This window comes from Mizuhopecten yessoensis, unplaced genomic scaffold (assembly GCF_002113885.1).
Source record: "Mizuhopecten yessoensis strain PY_sf001 unplaced genomic scaffold, ASM211388v2 scaffold1539, whole genome shotgun sequence".
Lineage (NCBI taxonomy): Eukaryota > Metazoa > Mollusca > Bivalvia > Pectinida > Pectinidae > Mizuhopecten > Mizuhopecten yessoensis.
In genome coordinates, this window is record NW_018404097.1 from 411,036 (window position 1) to 431,975 (window position 20,940).

Genomic DNA, 20,940 nt, shown 5'->3' on the forward strand with positions numbered 1-20,940 from the left:
CTTAGGCCTAATCATTACAAAGTGATGTTCATTCATAACGCGGGAAAATACTTTCCCCGGAAATCCATAAAATAAAAGGGAGATAACTATGTTACAGTACAGTATGCGGGCAATAAGTGTAAACAAGAAATAGTGTCGTCTGCATCAATTAGAGTCGAGCCCCAGGTATGTAAAGGTTATCCCTAACAAGCTTATGTGCATTTACATGTCCCTTGTTTGCAGAATTGTAAGGTTGGCAGAAAAAACCTGATATATTTACTTTCCTGTGCATAAAATGTGCCGAAGATATTTTCAATGAGATACATTTCTTATTTTAGTAGATTCTATAATAACAGTACAAATGTCTTCTTTTCAGACAGAGGTAGATTAATTAGATTTCCTCTGCCATGAGTCCCGTGTGGAGGCCAGTCTCGGCCCCTCCTCAGCTAGATCGCTTCTGTCATCTGTCTGATGATGCCCAGCTTGTGATGAAAGGCATATACAGACAATACAACGAACAGAGAAAACAACAAAACACTCAAGAGCAACCAGGTAATATGTATGTAGGAAAAACATCAGTGATTGTACTCACTTGTAACTCAACCACATTTTGACAATGTTTGTAGTATCACAAAATTAAACACACATTTTTTAAAAGTGTTTTGTTCTTTAACTTCTTATACTTTAATACCATACTTCACCTGTACCTATTTCCATATACCTCATTGTCGATCACCTAAATAAAGATTTCAAAAACAATGTCTGCTTTTAATTTTACTTCATTTTTCAAAGAGGTAAGTACCACTAATGTCTTGGAAAAAATACAAACCTATTGTACACTGTACTTGCCAACTTTTTGAAATTTCCATGGGATTGCACATGCTCAGAATTAAAAGCATAAATAAAATTTGTGAAAAATACCCCAGGTAACAAATAACGTTGTTCTTTCAGATGAAATCATCAGATCTTAGATAATACTGAATAATTTAGCAAATTCACTGGTTGAAAATGCTCAGTTTAAGGGTCCAAAATCGAGAGTCTCCCTCCAAAATAGAGAGAGTTGGTAAGTATGGTCTATGGTTAGAAAGTTTTTATTACTTCCTTTGTGGTGAAATGTGCAGTACTGATATGAAGAAGTTGTTTGTAGGGACCTATTACCAGCAGATGTATGAGAGGAGATTTGGAGCTCTACCTGGTGTGATTTTCAGTTCTTCACAAACTAGACAGACTGCCAGTATATTGCCAGGTCCATCATCCTCCACCTTAGAGCCAGGAGATGTTTACATTAACTCATTGTCTAACCAGTTGGAGAGGACAGTGTGTGGAAAGTCAAATGCACATTCTGTAAGGGTGAATAATAGTGGCCCTATACCTGAAAGTAGTCATTCATCAACTATGTTGGTATCAGAGTCGTCCAAAAATTCTGCTCTTACAGACATCAGCATGGAACAGCCAGATGCTGCATTGCCAAATACAAATTTTGAGGATACTGATACAGACATCTTATTTCAACAAGATAAAGGTGATTCATGGAGGTATGAAAAAACAACTTTTGAAGGTTCACCTTTATTGGGGAATAATGAGAAATGTCACAGTATTTGTTCTACGAATACTTTGGAGAAAGAGGCAGTATATGCCAGTGATTTTAAAATTCCATCGGATAATATGCGAGGAATTGCTTCACCTGGAAATTCTCCTAATTGTACAACTGATACAAGGCAGAGCAGACAATCAATGGTGACAAACACATGTACAGGTCCAGCCCAGGGAAAGTCTTCTATTTCAGCCAGGCTGAAACAACACATGATAATAAGGTACAATGACAAATTCAGTTTTGATTATATCAAAATGATAATATGAAATTATCTTGGACAAAGAAATAATGATTTACAAAAAAAAAACTTCTGTGTGAATTAAGGTCACAAAAGATATGTTTGAGTGTATAATGATTATATTTTCAAGATTTAAATAAAAAAAAAAAATTTGAGTAAAGATAATTTTTTATCTGGATTATTTCTTTATTCAGTTCCTCATCCTGCCATTTAATGATTTAATTTAAGGAAAGACATACAAATGAAACAGGATAAAAGAGAACATCATAAAAGTAAGTATTGTTATTATTTTTGCTGCTGAGACATCTCAATGAAACTGTGTAGCATCAGGTCTTTCAGTTGACCCTTGACACTTAGCAGTTTAGAAGTCAAATAAGATATTGCTTGAAATCTGGAGGTCAAAACACATGTCAAGTTAGATATTTCCTTACAAACCCAAGAGTCAATGCCCATTTAGGGAGTCAAAAGGGCATTGAAAGCCCTGAGCATATATAAATTTCAGATGACTTTATAAATGTATTTTTTTTAGAGGAAATTACAGTTAATTATGATTTAAATGTTGTTCAGTAAATCAGAGCCTTATACTTTTATCTAGCTTGTAATATGGAAGATATAAATTTAAGGATAAAGTTGAAGCTTTTATTTAATTCATTTTTCTGATTCTGAATCATCATATATCTTAACGTATTTAAAGGAATTAATATTAACTAATGACCTTGATTACAATTGCTATAACCAGGGAAGAGCAATTACTGTAAGTATTATTCTTGTTTTCTAATCTTCTTTCTTGTAATATGTATTTATTTTTGCATAAATTCACAAAAATATGCATATTGATGTATGTTACACAAATGTACATTTTCCTGATTTTTAGGACAGTCTGGTGTACCGATTAACGCATCGGAGGGATCTACTACAAGTTGCCTTGATACTGACAGAAAATACTCATCTGCACACTTTAGTACTCCTTATAAAAAGCAGAAGAAGATTATGGATGATCAAGTCAAATATGATTTCTTACTTATTCTTGTTGCAAGCCTATTATAGCTATATCTACATGAGACCACCTATTTTACTGAAAGTTGAACATTCAACCCTGGCAGCCCACATTACAATATCCTATTTAAGATAAAAGAGTTGTCAATTATTTTCAACAAGATTCATTAGTTTGGAAATATGGGATATCAAAGTTTTACTTTTTACACAAACAATGTACGTATTAAACGTGGCGCAACGTTTCAAGACGGACTGGTAAAGCCTCGGTCAAGCTATATAATTTTCTCTCATTTCCCTGTGTGTAAGATAGAGCTGTCCAGGGTAAGAAAAGAGTGTAAGAAATTTCTATCTTACACCCCATTTCACGTGACCTGATGTCACAATGGCTCAACATTGACATGATGTCACAAATTTGGAACTCTTCGATGCCGCAATGCAGAAAAGACGACGTGATGAAATTAAAACCTTTTATGATATATTTACTGCACGTGTAAAAGAGATGTGATTGATTTTTCTGCGCAAACATTGTTTTGCAAATATGGGTTCTGAAAAATCTGTCTGGCTAATTTGTTTTCGTCTAAAAAGCTCAGGGGAAAAATTTATGTTTTCAAAATGGTGGCCAGTCCAAACGCATTTTTATGGTTTCTGAGCTTATTCTGGTGGTTGGAATGAGAGAAAAATACTTTATCATGCCCAAGGGTGTAGGATAGGGACATTCCACCAGAGGGGTTTCAAATTTGGTAAAACCCGAGGCTTTACCAGTCAGTCTTGAAACGTTTCGACACGTTTAATACGTACATTGCTTGTGTAAAAAGTAAAACATTGATATCAGTTGTCAATCCTATTTTTGATATAGCAAGCAATTGGAATTCTAATTTATATGTAATATAGTTAAAAATGCATATATAAAGTAAGAATTTTAGCGAGATTTTTGTGTGATGATTGCGTAATAAGAAACAGGAGTGTTCATGGGATAATGTCCATAGTTCTGGGTTTTAAGAGAAGCACTTACTAAATGAATGATCTTGATCTTTTCTGCAACAAATAAAAACCATACAAATAAAATAAAATGCAATTGCATATCTATATATTTTAGAAAAAAACATGTGCACACATAGTATATTTTAAGTGATATAGCACAGAATCACTATGTAATATGTATTTTGAAGACTTCAGAAACACACAAGGTGTTAGCAGTCAGTAGGCAGCACACAGCCAGGGAAGTGACAAGATTGAGTGACCAGGATCTAAGAAATGTCCTCCAAACCTTATTATCTGCCCAAGAGGTGCTGATAACTCTTGTGTACAAAAACGGTTCTACACAGCTAAGGGACATCAATGCTGCTCAAACAAAGGTAAGGGCAGCTAAGTGACATCAGTGCTGTTCAGACTAAGGAAAGGGTAGCTTAGTGACATCAGTGCTGCTCAAACTAAAGCAAGGGTAGCTAAGTGACATCAGTGCTGTTCAGACTAAGGAAAGAGTAGCTACGTGACATCAGTGCTGTTCAAACTAAGGTAAAGGTAGCTACGTGACATCAGTGCTGTTCAGACTAAGGTAAAGGTAGCTACGTGACATCAGTGCTGCTCAAACTAAGGTAAATGTAAGGGTTAAGCTATCAGACTTTATTGTTGTCATCGTCGTTGTTGTCATCTCAAATTGGGGTATGGCATAAACTGTTGTCCTTATTTATACGGCTTAGATGTTATTGTCATCTCAAAGTAATTTTGGAAAACACACTAGGTAACAACTGCCTGTATTCATAAAGCTAATTGTCATCTGTTATTTTTCTTTTTCCAGAAGAAGTCAACAGGAATTTTCAGACAGAAGCAATGGACATCTGAGGTAATTTTGAAAAAAAGATATAATAACTCCTCCTGTGCTTTGTCATTGTTTGACATTAGGAGTTTTGAATCACCCGATATTATTTAAGTTCCCAGAAGTATACTCATTATTATGATATCTCATTGTTCATATTGTAATATGTGGTTGGAACTACTCCGTTGAACTTTTCATGAAGACTATTTCAGACTAAAGACTAAGACTAAAGCAGGTTATTTCTAATACATTCAAACTTTGTTTTAAATTATGAATTGTTATCTTGAAATGTTCCTGCACCTATCGTCTTTGGTATCTGAGTTTTACTGACCTACCAAGCTTAAATTGTATTCCAAATTAAATTGTATTGTTTTTGAACAGGTACAGTCTGTGGCAGTGTGTGGCTGTGAAGGAGGTAATGGGCCTCCTCATGGAGCGAAGGTGTGGCTGTTTCCTTTACCTGGCCAGGATCACAACAAAGACTCACGTGACACACATATCAGGTTTTGAATCGCAAAAATTGATCAAATGCATACCGGTTATTCAGTTCGCATGTGAAACACCATATAGAATTTTTTAACTTGTGATTGTTATGGGTTTGATTGTGACCCATCCTAAATTTTAATGTGACCCCATATTTAATGTCTAGTATTTCTATAACTGAAATCAAAGTCCTACTTAGATCAAGAGAATATACTGTAATAGCATTTACTGTACATCCTTTTTTGACAATAATGTTCATTTTGATGTCATCCCTCAGGCTGGGGTCATAATATAATACATGCAGACTTTCTCACTGATGCATATGACTCCCCTGAAACATTACTGGTTCAGTTTATTGGTCTGTTTGTTTGTTGTTCAATATTTGCAGAATATTTATTATCTTATGCCAGGTAATTAATATCTTCATTTTAGAGTGTTCTGGAAGGACTTGGTGTCAAACCAACACCGAAAGATTTGCTGTGATGCCAAGATCTTTTTAATTATATTGATGAAAGAGTTCAATGTCCATTTTATAATTGGTAAATACTCCAAGGACTAGTTTTAAGTTATTAAATGGGATATTAGGACAAGTTTATTCAGCATAACTGGGTAAACTAAAACGTTTGTTCAATAGAAATGATGCTACATATTTCTTTAAAAAGTCAGTCTTACAGAGTAGTTCACCTGGGTTTAATAGTTTCCAAAGAGGCTTCAATGAATGCATTAGTTTCTTGGGCCTTGGGCCAACTAGAATTTTTGTACTGAGTTTGAAATCAGTCACTGCAGCTGTTCTTAAAATGAAATTAAAAATGTCTCCGCCAATCATGATCAGAGTCCAGGGCCTGTATTCATGAAACCGTTCTCATGCTCAAGTATGGAATTTGTGCTCAAGCCTAATTTCTTGTACCGGTTATAACTTGATAATTTTTTTTTTTTTCAATGACTTGGAAAAACTTAGAAGAGACTTAAAGTCGCACACTGTTTTCAATTTTTTCATTTGACGTTTTGATCGTTTGACATGATTTAAGTGAATTACAAGAATATTGGTTTGAGCACAAAATCCATGATTGAGCATGAGAACAGTTTCATGAATACGGGCCCTGGTCATTCATCTTCTTGCCGCAACAGCAAAAGCAAAGAACACTTAGCCAGGACCACATAAGAAAAATATATCTGAATCAAGTTATGAGTCAATTTCTACAAGTGTTCTTATTGGGACCTCATAAGGAACACTATATCTCAATTTGGACTCAATTGCTGTAACCATTCTGTAAAAGACATCAAAGATGTATAATGGCATCTTGGATTTATGGATTGACATGAAATAAAAATGTTAGGTTGGAATCTTATCCAGGACTAATGCACTGCATAAGTATTGAGTCAATCGCTGCAGCTGTTCTTAGAAGTAAATGGTTAATTGATAATGGGCATGGACAAAGACTGATAGCAGAATTCACATGATCAATCGTGTGAGCTAAAAATTATGTATCAATCTTGATGACATAAAGACTATTAGTATTATATATGTATGGTCACGTTGGTACCATTGTGAATAATAGCATCACAAGGGTCCACAATGTCCCCAGAGGAGTGCCAACTGAGGTGAAGTAAGTCAGAAACAGAAACTTCCAGCAGCCTCATTGCCCTCTAAAGTCACTAGTTTGCATACCATTTGCCACTGGTTGTGTTTGATGTTGTTTTGTTACTTTGTAGATGTTGCTGTGTTTGATCCTGTTGTGGCCGCCTGGTTGATGGATCCTGACTGTGAAAATGTGACATTTCACAAAAGTCTGTCACTTGTCTGTCTCACTTGGAAGGTATGTTTTTAATAATGGTTATTCTCCTTTAATTTAATGATACCTTAAAAAGTAGAAACAGGAATTGATGCAAGGAAAGAGTTACAGTAATGCTTGAAAGCTTAGTAATGGAAAGCAGAATAGTTTAACATTATTTTAAAACAAGGAAATTTGGAAAGATGTTCACATGTACAATAGCTTAATGTCATTTCTTATTTTCAATATTTGGAAGAAACAAAAACTTCAGTAGAGGTTTGGTTGAAATCAATAACACAATCATTATTATGTGTATAATATTATATATCAAACAATTACATGCTTGAAAGCTTAGTAATGGTAAGCAGAATAATTTAACATTATTTTAAAACAAGGAAATTTGGAAAGATGTTCGCATGTACAAAAGGTTAATGTGATTTCTCATTTTCAATATTTGAAAGAAACAAAAACTTCAGTAGAGGTTTGGTTGAAATCAATAACACAATCATTATTATTAGTATGTATATAATATATATATGAAACAATTACAATAGTATGTGACCTCTGACAGGAGCATGTGTTGAGCAGTGCTGTAGATGTGTTGAGGGAGGACATGTGTCTACTGTCAGAGCTGATGAAGTGTCTGTACCAGAAGCTGGTAGCCAGAGACCTATGGGTCCTGTACTGCTGTGTAGAAATGAAGCTACTACCTCTCCTGGCAGCCATGGAGCTCCGCCCTCTCAGGGTAGACTCTGATACTATGCTCAGGTTCTCAGACGTCCTCAAGGTCAGTGTCTCAAGGACATAGCTCAATATATCTCTAGCTCAGACAAACGGTTTGCTTAAGGTCATAACTCCCAAGGCAGTTAAGCTTCTCAGTTTATTAAAAGTAAAATTTAAAAAACTTCTACAAACATTTTCGCTATTTCATAATTAAATCTTAAAAATAGTCAGTAAAATAATGTGCCCTGGTATCTCAAGGTCAGACACACAAATAGTTATTAGCTTAGAAATGCAAGTTCTTGGCTCTGGATTTCTTGAGCTCAGTCTCATGTCTTCAAAGGAAAACTTGTAAATGGTGTATTCTTTATGTAAGTTTCTTCTAGCAAGTTTACAAATAAGCGCTGGTATTGTCAAGGTCAGTCTCCAATGAATGCAATGCTATAACTATCCTTTATTAAGCCCTTGGTATTGTGAAAGTTCCATTCTGCAACATCATAATTCTAGGCTCTGGTATTGTCAAGGTTCCATCTGGTAAAAAGTTAAAATTCAAGGACAACTATTTGTTAGATGAAGTTATTAAACACTTTATTTGAATTTGTATACTTAATATGTTTGCTTTTTAGAGTTACTTGTAGATTAAAAGATCCCAAATGAAAAAAAATATAGGGAGGTGTTAAGATTTAAATCAAAATTTTGGTGTTTAAATTTTGTCTAGTCAGAATGTCACTTTTGGACATTTATAAAAAAAAACACTTCATGTGGCTATTATGACAAGATAGCAATGGCACATACTACACACAGCCTGACAGGTCTGTTTCTCTAGGTCAGTGTCACAGCAGTTCGTGAAATTTGAGTCTTCAATTCCTTCAAATGCTGGTCATCCGTTCCTAATCAACAGCCCAGCACAGCTACGGCAGGTAATTACCCATTGGATTAATGTACACGTATCTATCCTAGCAGATATACCTCCATCTGTCCACTGTATGTTACATAGCCGAGACACTGTTTCATCCACAATACACCTGCCTGTACATTATTTGAATGTGCTGTGTATATACTAAGGGTTAGTACAGACTTCTACTGCCAATATATTTCAATGTTATATTATTAATTGGAAATAAATTGTTAGAACCGAGTGATTTTGATATTTGGTAAGTGTTAGTTCAGTATAAACTTTTTACAATGTAAACATATGTTTTACTTAAACTTGTTCAAAATCCAAATTCACCAGTTACAATACACAATATATAACACAGAATGCTTTTAAAATTTTAAAATTTGACTTTTCAATTAAAAAAATGCTTTTTCAGGTGTTATTTGAGGAACTAAAACTTGACAAGAAGCTACCAGGAGGTAAGCGGCTGGCAAAGACAAACATTGGACACCAGATATCTACATCAGAGGCTGTCCTGAGTCAGTTGGTGGGCACTCATTGCCTCCCAGCCATTATACTGGAGTACCGTCAGGTAAAGTACATTTCCCGACTGTCCTGTTCATAATTTTGAGCTATAAATAGAACTGCCCACTTGCCAGAAAAAAACAGATTGTGTATATTCTTTCAAATACAATATTAAATTGACAGATGATTTTTTTTTCTGTTGATATAAATGTTAACTTGTGTATAATCAATGTCAGTATTTTTTTTACCGGAATTTTGCTACAATCTGTTCCTTTATGAATTAGGGAAATTTAGCATTCTATTGAAATTGGACATATATTCCTCATTATTTGTCACTGAATGTTCATAGGTACAGAAGCTGAAGTCTACCTATGTAGAGGGGATGATGTCATGTGTGCGAGAGGGGTACATCTCTACCCACTGGGATCAGACATCAGCAGCCACTGGCCGACTATCTTCCTATCAGCCCAACATACAGGCTATCCCCAAAACATCTACAGTAATATCTGACTACACCAACAACTACATTGTAGGTAGATTCTTCATTGAAAAAAGATCAGAAACATTACATATTTTTGAACAGCAGGTTTTCTTCACCCTGTTTGAATTGACAGTATGTCAGACTAGCTGTACATATTACCTATATAAGGTAAAAAGTACCACTGCACAAGTTATTGCCATGAAGAAAAATTCCACTGAACTGTTGTTTCTTTGACAGTATTCTCCTTCTATAGAAGATTAAGCAGCAAGATAGTTTTATGCCCAAATTACTTCCCTTGTCAATATATGTATTCAACTCTTATTTTGCTGCTATACATGTATAAATCCTGGATAACACATTTGAATATAAGTGTGTGATTGGATATGAACTGAGTTTGACCTCTGTATAGTTTTTGCTTTTTGGATATATTGTTTCAGTAGAAAATGACTTAAAACAAAATATCTTTTTCATAACAGTGCCAATGGTAATAAGATAGTGTGACCTACATGTACATGCATTCTTTACCTTGAAACATCAAGCAGTTTGAATGGAAACTTTTCATTATCAGACACACAAGACTGCACCAAGTTTTTCTTGACATATATAGTTTGTGATAATTGTAGGGAAGAAGAGTGGTGACAGAGTAGAGATATTTCCCCGGGATTCTTTCATCAGCCATGATGGCTGGTCCTTCCTTGCAGCAGGTCAGTCAGTACGAGTAAAACTCTTCATTAATACCATGTAAATCAGTTCAATGATAAACAGTGAACTAAGGGTTTTCCTAATTTTGTGTTGTTTACATCTTTATTATTACCATAAACCACAATTGCAACCATGTACGATTGTATACTGATTCTACTGTAATTATTGATATTATTTATTGAAGGTTTTAATGTCCGCCTTCTTTTACACAATAAACATTTTTAGTGGTCTGTAATTATTATCTACATGTACTTATGGTTTAGGAATCAGGCAAAAATGATGATTTCATAGTGCTAATTTACTGAAATGTCATGAAGACATATACATTACAAAAACATCTTAGGATCTATAAATGAATTGTTGGCCATGAATATAATGACACCTTATACCTTTTACCATATAGAAATTTTGACACACATGTATGTTGGCTATAATAATTATTCAACCCCACATACTCAAGGAAACCAGAGAATTACATATTATATATTTGTACTTGTATTTTACAGATTTCCAGCAGATAGAGCTGCGCCTTCTAGCTCACCTAGCTGATGACCCTACACTGTTGAAGATCTTTACCGAATCTAGAAGTACAGACATTTTCATAGAACTTACATCACAATGGTATGTTATGTTGACCCTTTCTTTACCAGGGAAGATCCTGGAATTTGAGAGCATTGGACCAATTCAGCAGCTTTAGTTAATATCAAAATTAAGAGGGGCCATTCTATGTAAAATTAAAAGAAAATTGGAACATGGAGGGGTCAATTTCTATTTTGATCAATGCATAGTAGCTAGGTCTTCTAAAGTTACCTAGGGATGAAAGGGTCTATAACAGATTATACTCACATGCAATAATTAAGGTTAGGGGAGTATAATATATACTAGCTGTGATCAGATTGTCTTCTGTTTATCTGTCACTGTAGATGGAATGTTGTCCATACAGCACCTCCTTAAGTTTTCATATGTATTTCTTAAAATGTTTTCTTTTGTTTTCTTTTTTGTTAATACAATGTACTTCAGAATTAATCAAAATATCACAAAACAGACCTTAATATATCTTTGGTTCTGAACTGTTTATATGAAGGACACAAAAAGATCCCAAAATTGAATTCCAATCTATCGATCATGTTGACAACTGAAGATGTTTCTGACAGTTTTGCCCATGCACTAATGAATATTTTAGAAGCCAGTATTTTATATTTTACGTTTGATTGATTCAGAGGTTATGTAAAAAACAATGTCAATCATTTAATTTATTTAATATCTCAGAAAGAATATGTGATCACATGCATATTGCCTTAATGGTCTTTTATTGTGATGTGATGGTTTTGTGTTGTGATTTAAAAGTTATATGTATTATTAATTGGCAATATTTATTTGTAATTATCAGATGATGGCGTTGTGATACAGATTTATCTCCCTTTTTGTATTAGGTTGTCTAAGCCTGTTAGCCTTGTTACAACACAGGAAAGAGAACAGACAAAAAGAGTGGTCTACTCAGTCATGTATGGGGCAGGTATACAACAATTCAGTACCACCAAAGTCTGAGATTAAGTCTGATGTTACATCATATCAAATTATATTCTCTTAACTGATGTAGTTATAATTCATGTATGCTTAAACATGTATATTTCTTAAAAGTTCAAGCACACATTTCAAGCCTCATTTTATCAAGTCAGAAAAAGTTGGAATTTTAGTTTTTGAAATAAGATAAGTAAGGTATACTATTGGTAATTGGAATCCTGAAAACAATTAAGGAGACATTTTGTTTTAGGTTTTAGTTATTATCATACAAGTACATTGCAAACTATTCACATAATGGATAAGGTGATAAGTTACAGCACATGTGAATACATTTTCAGGGAAGGAGCGGCTTGCAGAATACCTCAAGATGTCTACCCATGATGCTAAGGCTATCATAGACAGCTTTTTGGGTAAGGTTTATCTTGTATTGGGATACTCATTGTATGATGGCTGTCTTAGTTGCTTGTCTATAGAAATATAGAAGTCAAGTCTCTTTATATCTGTCTACCTTGGTTAATTAGTAAATACATGACAATTTAATAGCTACATGTAATTGTGTTAAAATATGACGAGTAAAGGGTCAGTAATATTTCGGAAATTAATTCTATGTATTTTCATGTCTCAGTCAAGTTCCCTGCTGTCAGCCAGTTCTCAAGGAAATGTGTGGAGTTCTGTCAGAGAAATGGTGAGTATACACCATGTGTTCGGTCAGAAAATTTACAATACACAATCAGACTGCTTCATAACATGTACCATCTATATTTATTTATATATATTTAGATGTGCACTCTTATCACTGGTTGGTGTATTATGTACTTTTTAATAACTAAACTTCAGGGTGACAATCTTTTCACGGATATGCTTATAAAACATGTAAATGTAAAGAAACAAAATTAGGATAGAGGGGACAATTATATAGGACTATGCTTAAGCAAAATTCTAAGACATAAAAATTACATTTTCCTTAAAAATGAAAATATCAGTAAGGTTAAAATCAGTTGTCTTCCTGTTTATTCTCATCATTATTAAAGGTTTCACCACCACAATTTTCAAAAGGCGACGACTAATACCAAACATCAAGTCTCCATCACCAGTTCTACGGGCCCAGGCAGAGAGGCAGGCAGTCAACTTCTGTGTTCAAGGTTAATCATGTTATATAATATATTAAGCAACTCCAACATTAAACTTCCCGAACTTTTTTATTCCCTCATGATTTCACATGACAGCATGACCCCTACAGTATAACTGTAACAGGAAAGAGAATAGTGTGCTTCCACCGGGGGTCGAACCCTTGATCTCCAGGTTCCTAGTCGGATGCTCTAGATCTAGATCTACCACTGAGCTTAAGGGAAATTGCCTCTAGCTCAAAGCTAGAAGGCGATCTTAATCCGATGTACAATTACAACCTGCCACACTATACTCCCCCCTTTTTGAATGTGTTCGCCCTCGGAACACCACATCCCAGGTTCTAACTCCCTGTCACCACAGGGAGGGCCACGGACACCATTTGTAACAGGAAAGAGAATAGTGATCTTCTACCAGAGATTGAACCTTTGATCTCCAGGTTTCTAGTCAGACGCTCTACCACTGAGCTATTAAAGGGAAATTCCCTCTAGGGATCTACTAATTATATATATGTATATATATAAAGCTTCACAACATGAAATTTAAGTTATTAGTGACCATTGTACATATATTTGTTATGTTTACATTCTAATTCTAATCTTCTGGGTCTACATGTAACTGTTAAGTCTGCTTTACTTTTATTTCAAGATTTGATTTTTCAAGAAACATTTTTAAATTTACAAATAATTGTTATGTGTTTCTTGTCTAAAGGATATAGTTTTGAATCTGTTTAAAGTTTTACTTTTGTATTTCAAGATTTTTAACATGAGTTTTGAGAAAAGTGTTGTTAAACTATTAAATCTTTGAACAACTGGGCTATGGCAATTATCCAGAGGTTTTGAACTCACTGTAAGAAACATCAACAAAACCAAGTAACTTAACATCATCTATCCGACTTTGAAACTACCATTGTAAACATACAAATATCAGTTCACATCAAATCCATGTATATTTTACACTTTACTAGTAAGCATTTGCTTTGCTGTGAAACTGATATACAATGTATAAAGATATCTTTCAAGATTCTTACTGTTTGAACTGTATTACAGGTTCAGCTGCTGACTTGTGTAAAGCGGCCATGATACAAGTGGAGCACACCCTACAGAGCCACGCCCATCTAAAGGCCAGGTAACATATCTTCATCACTGTTTATTGTCACTCTGTTACTCTAGAGATCCACAACCACCTCAACATCAAGTAACGTTATGTCCCCCTTGCTGTTACCCTACAGAGCTGTGCCCACCACAGTACCAAGTAACATTACATCGCTGTCACCCTACAGAGCCACACCCACCTCAACATAAAGTAACATTATGTCCCCCTTGCTGTTACCCTACAGAGCTGTGCCCAACACAGTACCAAGTAACATTACATCGCTGTCACCCTACAGAGCCACACCCACCTCAACATTAAGTTACATTATGTCCCCCTTGCTGAAACCCTAGAGCTGTGCCCACCACAGTACCAAGTAACATTACATCGCTGTCGCCCTACAGAGCCACACCAAACTCAACCTCAAGTATCATCATTTCCCTCTTGCTGTTACCTTACAGAATTTAAAATGAATTCCTGTCACAATATAGAGCCACACAGGTCACACTAGATCCACACAGGTCACACTAGATCCACACAGGTCACACTAGATCCACACCCACCAAAATGTCGGGTAATATTCTCATTTTCATATTCATTATTGTAGACATATTCTATAAACCATTTTTTTTATCCTAGATACATTCATGAAATATCTATATCCATATATATCTGCCTTTAATGTTTTTACTTCGTGTATCTTAAGTTTTGAACATCTTTTACTTTTCAACCATCAAATAGAAGTAAATGGTTATGCTTTTAGAGTTGTTCAACAAATATTTTCAGATCAGTTTGAGTCTCAACCAAATATTTTCCAGTTAATTCAAACTACTTAACTGAAAATAACTTAAATGAAAATAAAAATTGATTGTAATAACTTGCAGTGATAACTATTTTAAACTGTAACTAATGGATATTATATATTTTTTTTGTGTTAGACTGGTTGTTCAGATTCATGATGAGCTCCTGCTAGAAGTATCAGATGAAGATCTAAATTCCATCAGAAGTATGTGTTATACTCTACATTTGTACAAGGCTGATACTATAGTTACACAACCTACTCAACATGTGTATAGATAAGTCAATTGTTCAGTGAATGGTAGAGTATCCAATTTTGGTATTTAATGTGTGTAGTGATACGGACATTTGTTCAGTGTATTGTATCTAGATCTGTACAGGATATTTAGAATTTCACTACTTTACTTGTGTGTGGATTACTGGATGATAAAGAAATGTGTTCACTGTATGAAAGTATCTACAGCAGCACAATATTTAACCTGTGAATGATGATAAGGACAATCACTCATTGTAGGGTATATAGAGCTTACCTACTTGCAATCCTGATAGTTATGTAAAATGTGTATGCTAGGCACAGTATCAGGTACTGCTAATCAATGTATATACAATATCAGGTACTGCTAATCAATGTACACTTGTACATACAGTATCGGGTATTACTAATCAATGTAAGTATAAAGGTAAACTGTACTTAAGTAGTGGTCAACCATTTCAGACATTTAATACTGAAACATAGCTATGACAAAAATTCAAAAGGCATTTATTCCTGAATGTCAATAATAAGGATTCCCTTTACTAGGTATCCTTCCTAGACAGTAAAGGAACAATTACTTCAACACCTTGTATTTCAAGGGTCTGCATAATTTGTATTTTTTTTTATTCCTATTCACTTTGTGTGTAATAAAAAAAAACATATTTTAGTAATCTGTTGTTGACATTTTGCCAGGCCTGGTACAATCTGTGATGGAGGATGAAGTGACTCTCTGTGGGAAAATGGTGACCCTCAAAGTTCCTATCAAAGTTTCCCTGAGTTCTGGAAAGACCTGGGGACATTTGTCTCCCCTTGATTCTGGAAAACTCTAATGAAACCCAGGGATTTGGAGAACGTCTGTTCACTTCTGCAGATTAGATATGATAAAGTCAAGAATGATGGAACAATTATGATTAAAAAGAAGAAGAAGAGGGAACTCAAGAACAGTTGATAGGGAAAAAGAGACTGGAACAATTCTGATCAAAAACAGGAGACTCCGGGATAGAAGAAATAAAACCCAGCAACAGTTCTGTTAAAACAAAAAGACTCGAGAACAGTTCTGATATAATAAAGGAGACTCCAGAACTATTTCTATAGAAAAGGGAGACTCGGGAGCAGTTCTGTTTTGATTAAGTGTATATATACAGCACCAAAAATATGTCAGTAAAACATGTCTCTTCCTCCCTCTCAGTTTTATACCAAGCTGAACAGAACAGCGGTAATTAGAATGAAAGGGATACAAAGACATTAATGTTACCAAAAACAATAATTTATTAAAATCTCATGTTGCCTAAAATTTCAATAAAATCTTATAAGATTTTGAATGAAACAACTGACATTTTGTTATAATTACAAATAAAGCCTTATCAGTAAAATATTGCGGCATATATTTTACACTAGAAAACTCAGTGAAAATGCACAAAATTCCTGAAATATTTAAAGCTTAATTATCAGATGATGCATCACTTTAGCCAAGTACATACATGTTTTCACAATGTGAATTCAAAATCTCAAATGATGAAGTGTCTTCAACATCACTTTTTCAAAAATGAATCTGTGAGTTAAAGGATCATGTGACTCTTGGAATTCTCCCAACTAAATGATGACATGTCTTAAACTGTCTGGTCCCAACTGGTTCTGTTAAAATTTTTGCTTCAGTCACAACACAAGAGTTGATTCCAATGGTGTTTTAAAAAATCTGGCCAATGCATAGCCCTGGACACAAAGCTTACATATATACCTCTTGAGATAATATAACATTCAACAAGCTTTCCAGAACAAACATCACAAACGGAATGATATGCTATTCAATGACTGTTTCATGTTTTCACGATGGTGCAGACATCAAGGACACAGAAGGTAGCCCGACATGTGGGACAGGGGGACTTGCTGCCAAGCCAGGTCTCCGGGTGCTGCTGGTCCTGTCGACTGGCAAACCATTTACTGAGACACTCGAGGCACCACATGGGTCGACAGAAACACTGGACACAGTCTCCCTGAGTGGCATTGTCACAGAGCTTCACCAGTTTTACATCTGCTTGTTTCTGCATACACCCAATACATGTCTCTATCTCCTGAAAATTGCACGCGCCCAATATTTTCATGATAATACACCATATATATTTGTTTAAACAACTCTGTCAACTACCATAGCCTTAGAGGATCCTTATAGATCTTATATAAATCGAACATTTGTTACTAAATACTTTTGCATTGTTCATTATATTTTTCAATTTATTATATTATGTTTTTAGAATACATTGTTCATAATATTCTTCAATTTTTTATGTTATCATTATATTTAGTACAAGGTTTAGTCAGAAGAAAATATTCTGTGGGTCGTAAAGGCTCCAATGAAGATGTATCATTTCCTACAAATCGTGATTGTCTTACCAAACTAGGGGGTGGGTGGAAGTCTACATTGTCTCTGATCTGATCCTTGAAGGCCTCCAGGAACTTGTCACTGAGAGATTGTTGTATAACCACATTCCTTGCATTCCGTACTGGGGTCTGCAACTTATCCTTCAAGTCACGGTACTCCAGGGAGTTTAACCTGTATCAAAATTAACATCACATGTACAACTCAAATGGATGACAGATAGGAGTGTACAATACTGATGGTAGAAAGCTCAAGATGTGTTATATAATTCTTGTAAAAGAAGTAGGAAACCCCTTTCTGTTCCATGAGTATTCAGTAATTCATACTAGCAAACTTTGCCATGGGAAAGATTCCGCATGCTAGGAATTCAAAGCATCAATAAAATATGAATGTACACCCTAGGTCTGAGGTAATGATTCTTGAAAACGAAAAAAAAACTTGCAGCTGCAAGTATTCACTTGATAGATAACATTATTTTTTTCAAGGGAATTAAAAACAGAAATTAACGCATGTCTGTTTAATGATACTTACCTAATTGTGAAAGGCTTTATTTTTGGATTAACACTTGATACAGAAAAATTGATATATTGCACAGAAGATAAGTTTTCATATGAGAGCGAATGTTCTTCAGAATTTGACAGAGTCAGATGGATGTCATTCTGGTGAGCAACATGAAGGAAATAAGCTCCAGTTTTTATCACCCAGGAATCTGTGACAATGACTCGCTGACCATGGGGTCCTGTTGTAAACTTGTCGAAACGACGGAACTCAATATTGATGGAAGATGCCACTGTTCTCCACGAATCGTTGTTTCCCTGCAGGTAACCAAGCTGTTGTGCTATTGGATGGTTGTTCCACTTTCGTAATGACCAATAATAAGCTGTGAGTAATGCCAGCAGAATAATGGCAATGCTGAGAGCCAGATATGTCCTCCAAAACAATGATAAACTCCATAGGTCAAATAGGTTTTTTTGTGGGGAAAACAATCCAGATCCAATATAGTAACCTGTAAATAGGAATCAGTAACAAGTCTTACACAGTTTTACGACTGGACTGATATAAGTCATGGTAACTGACTTGATTAAACATATTCAATGACCATGGATTTTGGAATTTGGAGTCCACTGTCCAACACACAAAACAAGAGATAAAACTTTTTTGATGCAGTTTAAAATTACTTGAAATTGTATCTCTTGAGTGAAGAAATTATCTCATAAATTACATTAAAAACAAGAGTACCTTGGGGCGGAACAATATACGCCAGCCGAATGCCATATAGTGTTATATACTTTCTTAAATTGAAATAAGATCTGCATCATTAAAAGAGTGGTTAACCGACATGCTATAAAAATGTAGGAGAAAATCTCTGGATAAAAAAATCAAATACTGAAATGAACAAAGGGCAATAACTTTTGCAAAAAATTCGAACCAAAATTCATTTCAAGGAAACACAACAACATATCATGATTATTAGCCTACTAAGTTTCAAAGAAATCTGTCAAAAATGTAGGAGGAGATCTCTGGACAAAAAATCAAATACTGATATGAACAAAGGGCAATAACTTTTAAAAAAATTGTTGAATCAAATTTCTTTTAAGGGAGACGCAACTTCATATCACGATTATAATGTATACCAAGTTTCAAAGAGATCCGTTGAAAAATGTAGGAGGAGAATGCTGACAAAAATCAAATACTGAAATGAACAAAGGGCAATAACTTTTGAAAAAATTGTCGAATCAAAATTCTTTTAAAGGAGACACAACTTCATATCATGATTATAATGTATACAAAGTTTCAAAGAGATCCGTTGAAAAATGTAGGAGAAGACTGTCAGACAAACAAAAGTTTACGCCGGACGGACGGATGGACGGACAAAGCCATACCATAATACTCCAGTCAAATTTGACGGGCGTAAAACATGACATACACACCACAAACTGTTTTAAATTTATGATAAAACAAAACTGTCATCATATGGTTACAACTTGACAAATGTCATATTTAAATTACATATAAATAACAGGTTGACATATCAAGATTGCAACTTTCATTAAAGTGGAGACAACACCTTGAAGTATATATTGCACATCAAATCAACATTGTAGATATTGCTGACACATTATATAATTTTAACATAATTGTATACAGCAGGGCATATCAAGGCTATTCCATATTCCCTATTTTCACAAAATGTAAAGATCATATTAGAGTTAAATTCCTTCAATCTGATTGTCAAAAGGTTCTAATCCATATTTCTATAATCTTCATAAAAAGTCATGAGGTCATTTTTTTAAAAACTTGGTAAGAGGAATTCAAAGATGTACACCTTTTAATTTTCATCTCATTCTATCAAAGTTTGATAACTTCAAACTGTACTATTTGTTACATTTTTACCAGTGAAATGTTGAAAATGATTAATTTAATCACTTTTTCATATTTGACCAATCAAAACACTGCATTACAAACTACCATAAGAAAAAATACAATTGGCCCATAGGGTCAAAGTGTGGTAAACGTAACCTTTTAATCCCTATGTAACTTTAGTAAACTCAACCATGCATTGATTTGGATGAGTCTATATGGTTTACAGTGGGGAAGAGGTTGACAATACCACATACTTTAAGATCGCAATTCCGTGACAATATGCAGGCCCGAGAAAACCTGTCCATTTCACTTCCCATAATTATCAGATCTGTTACCTATCATGGGGGAACTATTTTCTGCGCACTTGTGGAAGATATATTTGGTATTACTGAAGACACTGCTAGATATTCTCTACATACAATACAAATCTGTCACACTCTTAAGAACGGTTGTCATACACATTTGACTGATCACAACAATAGGCTGTGTAGCGGAATTGTGATGGGTTAATCACCGGCGACCAGAAAGCTCAATTGATTAAAAGTCTGTGTAAGAGTTCGGGGCCCATATTCATGAAACCGTTCTCATGCTCAAGCATGGATTCTGTGCTCAAACTGATTTTCTTGTAAGTCGCTTAAATCATGCCAAACAATCAAAAAGTCAAATGTAAACATTGAAAACAGTATTTGGCTTTTAAGTCTCTTAATTTTTTCCCAAAATCATTGAAGAAATAAGATATCTTCATAATTTATAACGGGAACAAGAAATTAGGCTTGAGTACAAAATACATGCTTGAGAATGAGAACGGGCCCGGAAATCCTGGGTTCGCATCCAGGCCATGCACTCTCTTTCAGGCTGTTAAACAACGTATCGATAAAACAAACAGAAATTGTGAAACAGTCTTACCCAAAGGGAAAAATGAGTGGATCACTACTGTTGCTGTTGTACGTTTGATGTGATAATATATAAAATGCATTTCTTCACTGCCAAGGTAATTTGACAGCAGATTCTGGATAGTTATTCCAGCAGAAACAAACTCGGATGGCGGAGACATCAAACAGAATGAGAAAAAAACATAAAATAATGTGAATAGGACGTCAACTGTCGGCTGTGTCATACTTTTTTCCTTTTCGCGATAGTTTCAAACATGAAGAATTTGCTGTTTTTCTACGATAGAATTAACTTTCGTGTCATTATTTTTCTATTGATATACCAAATGAAACG

The 20,940-nt window shown here is 34.7% G+C and overlaps 2 protein-coding genes across 2 annotated transcripts; one reads left to right on the forward strand and one right to left on the reverse strand.

Moving 5' to 3' along the window:
* The first annotated feature begins 72 nt into the window (after positions 1-72).
* Positions 73-16,130, forward strand: LOC110464499 (DNA polymerase nu-like). Its single transcript, XM_021519754.1, has 23 exons — positions 73-165; positions 356-531; positions 1,127-1,793; positions 2,040-2,083; positions 2,686-2,813; positions 3,977-4,162; positions 4,606-4,650; positions 5,005-5,126; positions 5,539-5,645; positions 6,820-6,923; positions 7,450-7,665; positions 8,438-8,518; positions 8,912-9,067; positions 9,350-9,533; positions 10,105-10,185; positions 10,690-10,804; positions 11,617-11,699; positions 12,046-12,117; positions 12,333-12,392; positions 12,739-12,849; positions 13,882-13,960; positions 14,863-14,930; positions 15,669-16,130. The coding sequence occupies exons 2-23, from the start codon at positions 387-389 to the stop codon at positions 15,803-15,805; spliced, it is 2,991 nt and encodes a 996-aa protein (XP_021375429.1). The 5' UTR covers positions 73-165; positions 356-386; the 3' UTR covers positions 15,806-16,130.
* A 96-nt stretch (positions 16,131-16,226) lies between these two features.
* Positions 16,227-20,932, reverse strand: LOC110464490 (E3 ubiquitin-protein ligase TM129-like). Its single transcript, XM_021519741.1, has 4 exons — positions 20,623-20,932; positions 17,884-18,358; positions 17,367-17,526; positions 16,227-17,047 (listed from the first exon to the last, which is right to left on the reverse strand). Exons 1-4 carry the CDS (start codon positions 20,831-20,833, stop codon positions 16,793-16,795), a joined length of 1,101 nt encoding a protein of 366 aa, XP_021375416.1. The 5' UTR covers positions 20,834-20,932; the 3' UTR covers positions 16,227-16,792.
* Between the last annotated feature and the right edge of the window lie 8 nt (positions 20,933-20,940).

What these genes read in the sequence shown, in the direction of transcription:
- LOC110464499 (XM_021519754.1), top strand. Translation starts at nt 387, where the DNA reads ATGAGTCCCGTGTGGAGGCCAGTCTCGGCCCCTCCTCAGCTAGATCGC. An exon ending in TTGTCTGTCTCACTTGGAAG is followed by an intron (nt 6,924 to 7,449) that starts GTATGTTTTTAA and finishes GACCTCTGACAG; the next exon opens with GAGCATGTGTTGAGCAGTGC. An exon ending in GGTTCTCAGACGTCCTCAAG is followed by an intron (nt 7,666 to 8,437) that starts GTCAGTGTCTCA and finishes TCAGTGTCACAG; the next exon opens with CAGTTCGTGAAATTTGAGTC.
- LOC110464490 (XM_021519741.1), bottom strand. Translation starts at nt 20,833, where the DNA reads ATGACACAGCCGACAGTTGACGTCCTATTCACATTATTTTATGTTTTT. An exon ending in CCACTCATTTTTCCCTTTGG is followed by an intron (nt 18,359 to 20,622) that starts GTAAGACTGTTT and finishes TCCTATTTACAG; the next exon opens with GTTACTATATTGGATCTGGA. An exon ending in ATAAAGCCTTTCACAATTAG is followed by an intron (nt 17,527 to 17,883) that starts GTAAGTATCATT and finishes ATTTTGATACAG; the next exon opens with GTTAAACTCCCTGGAGTACC.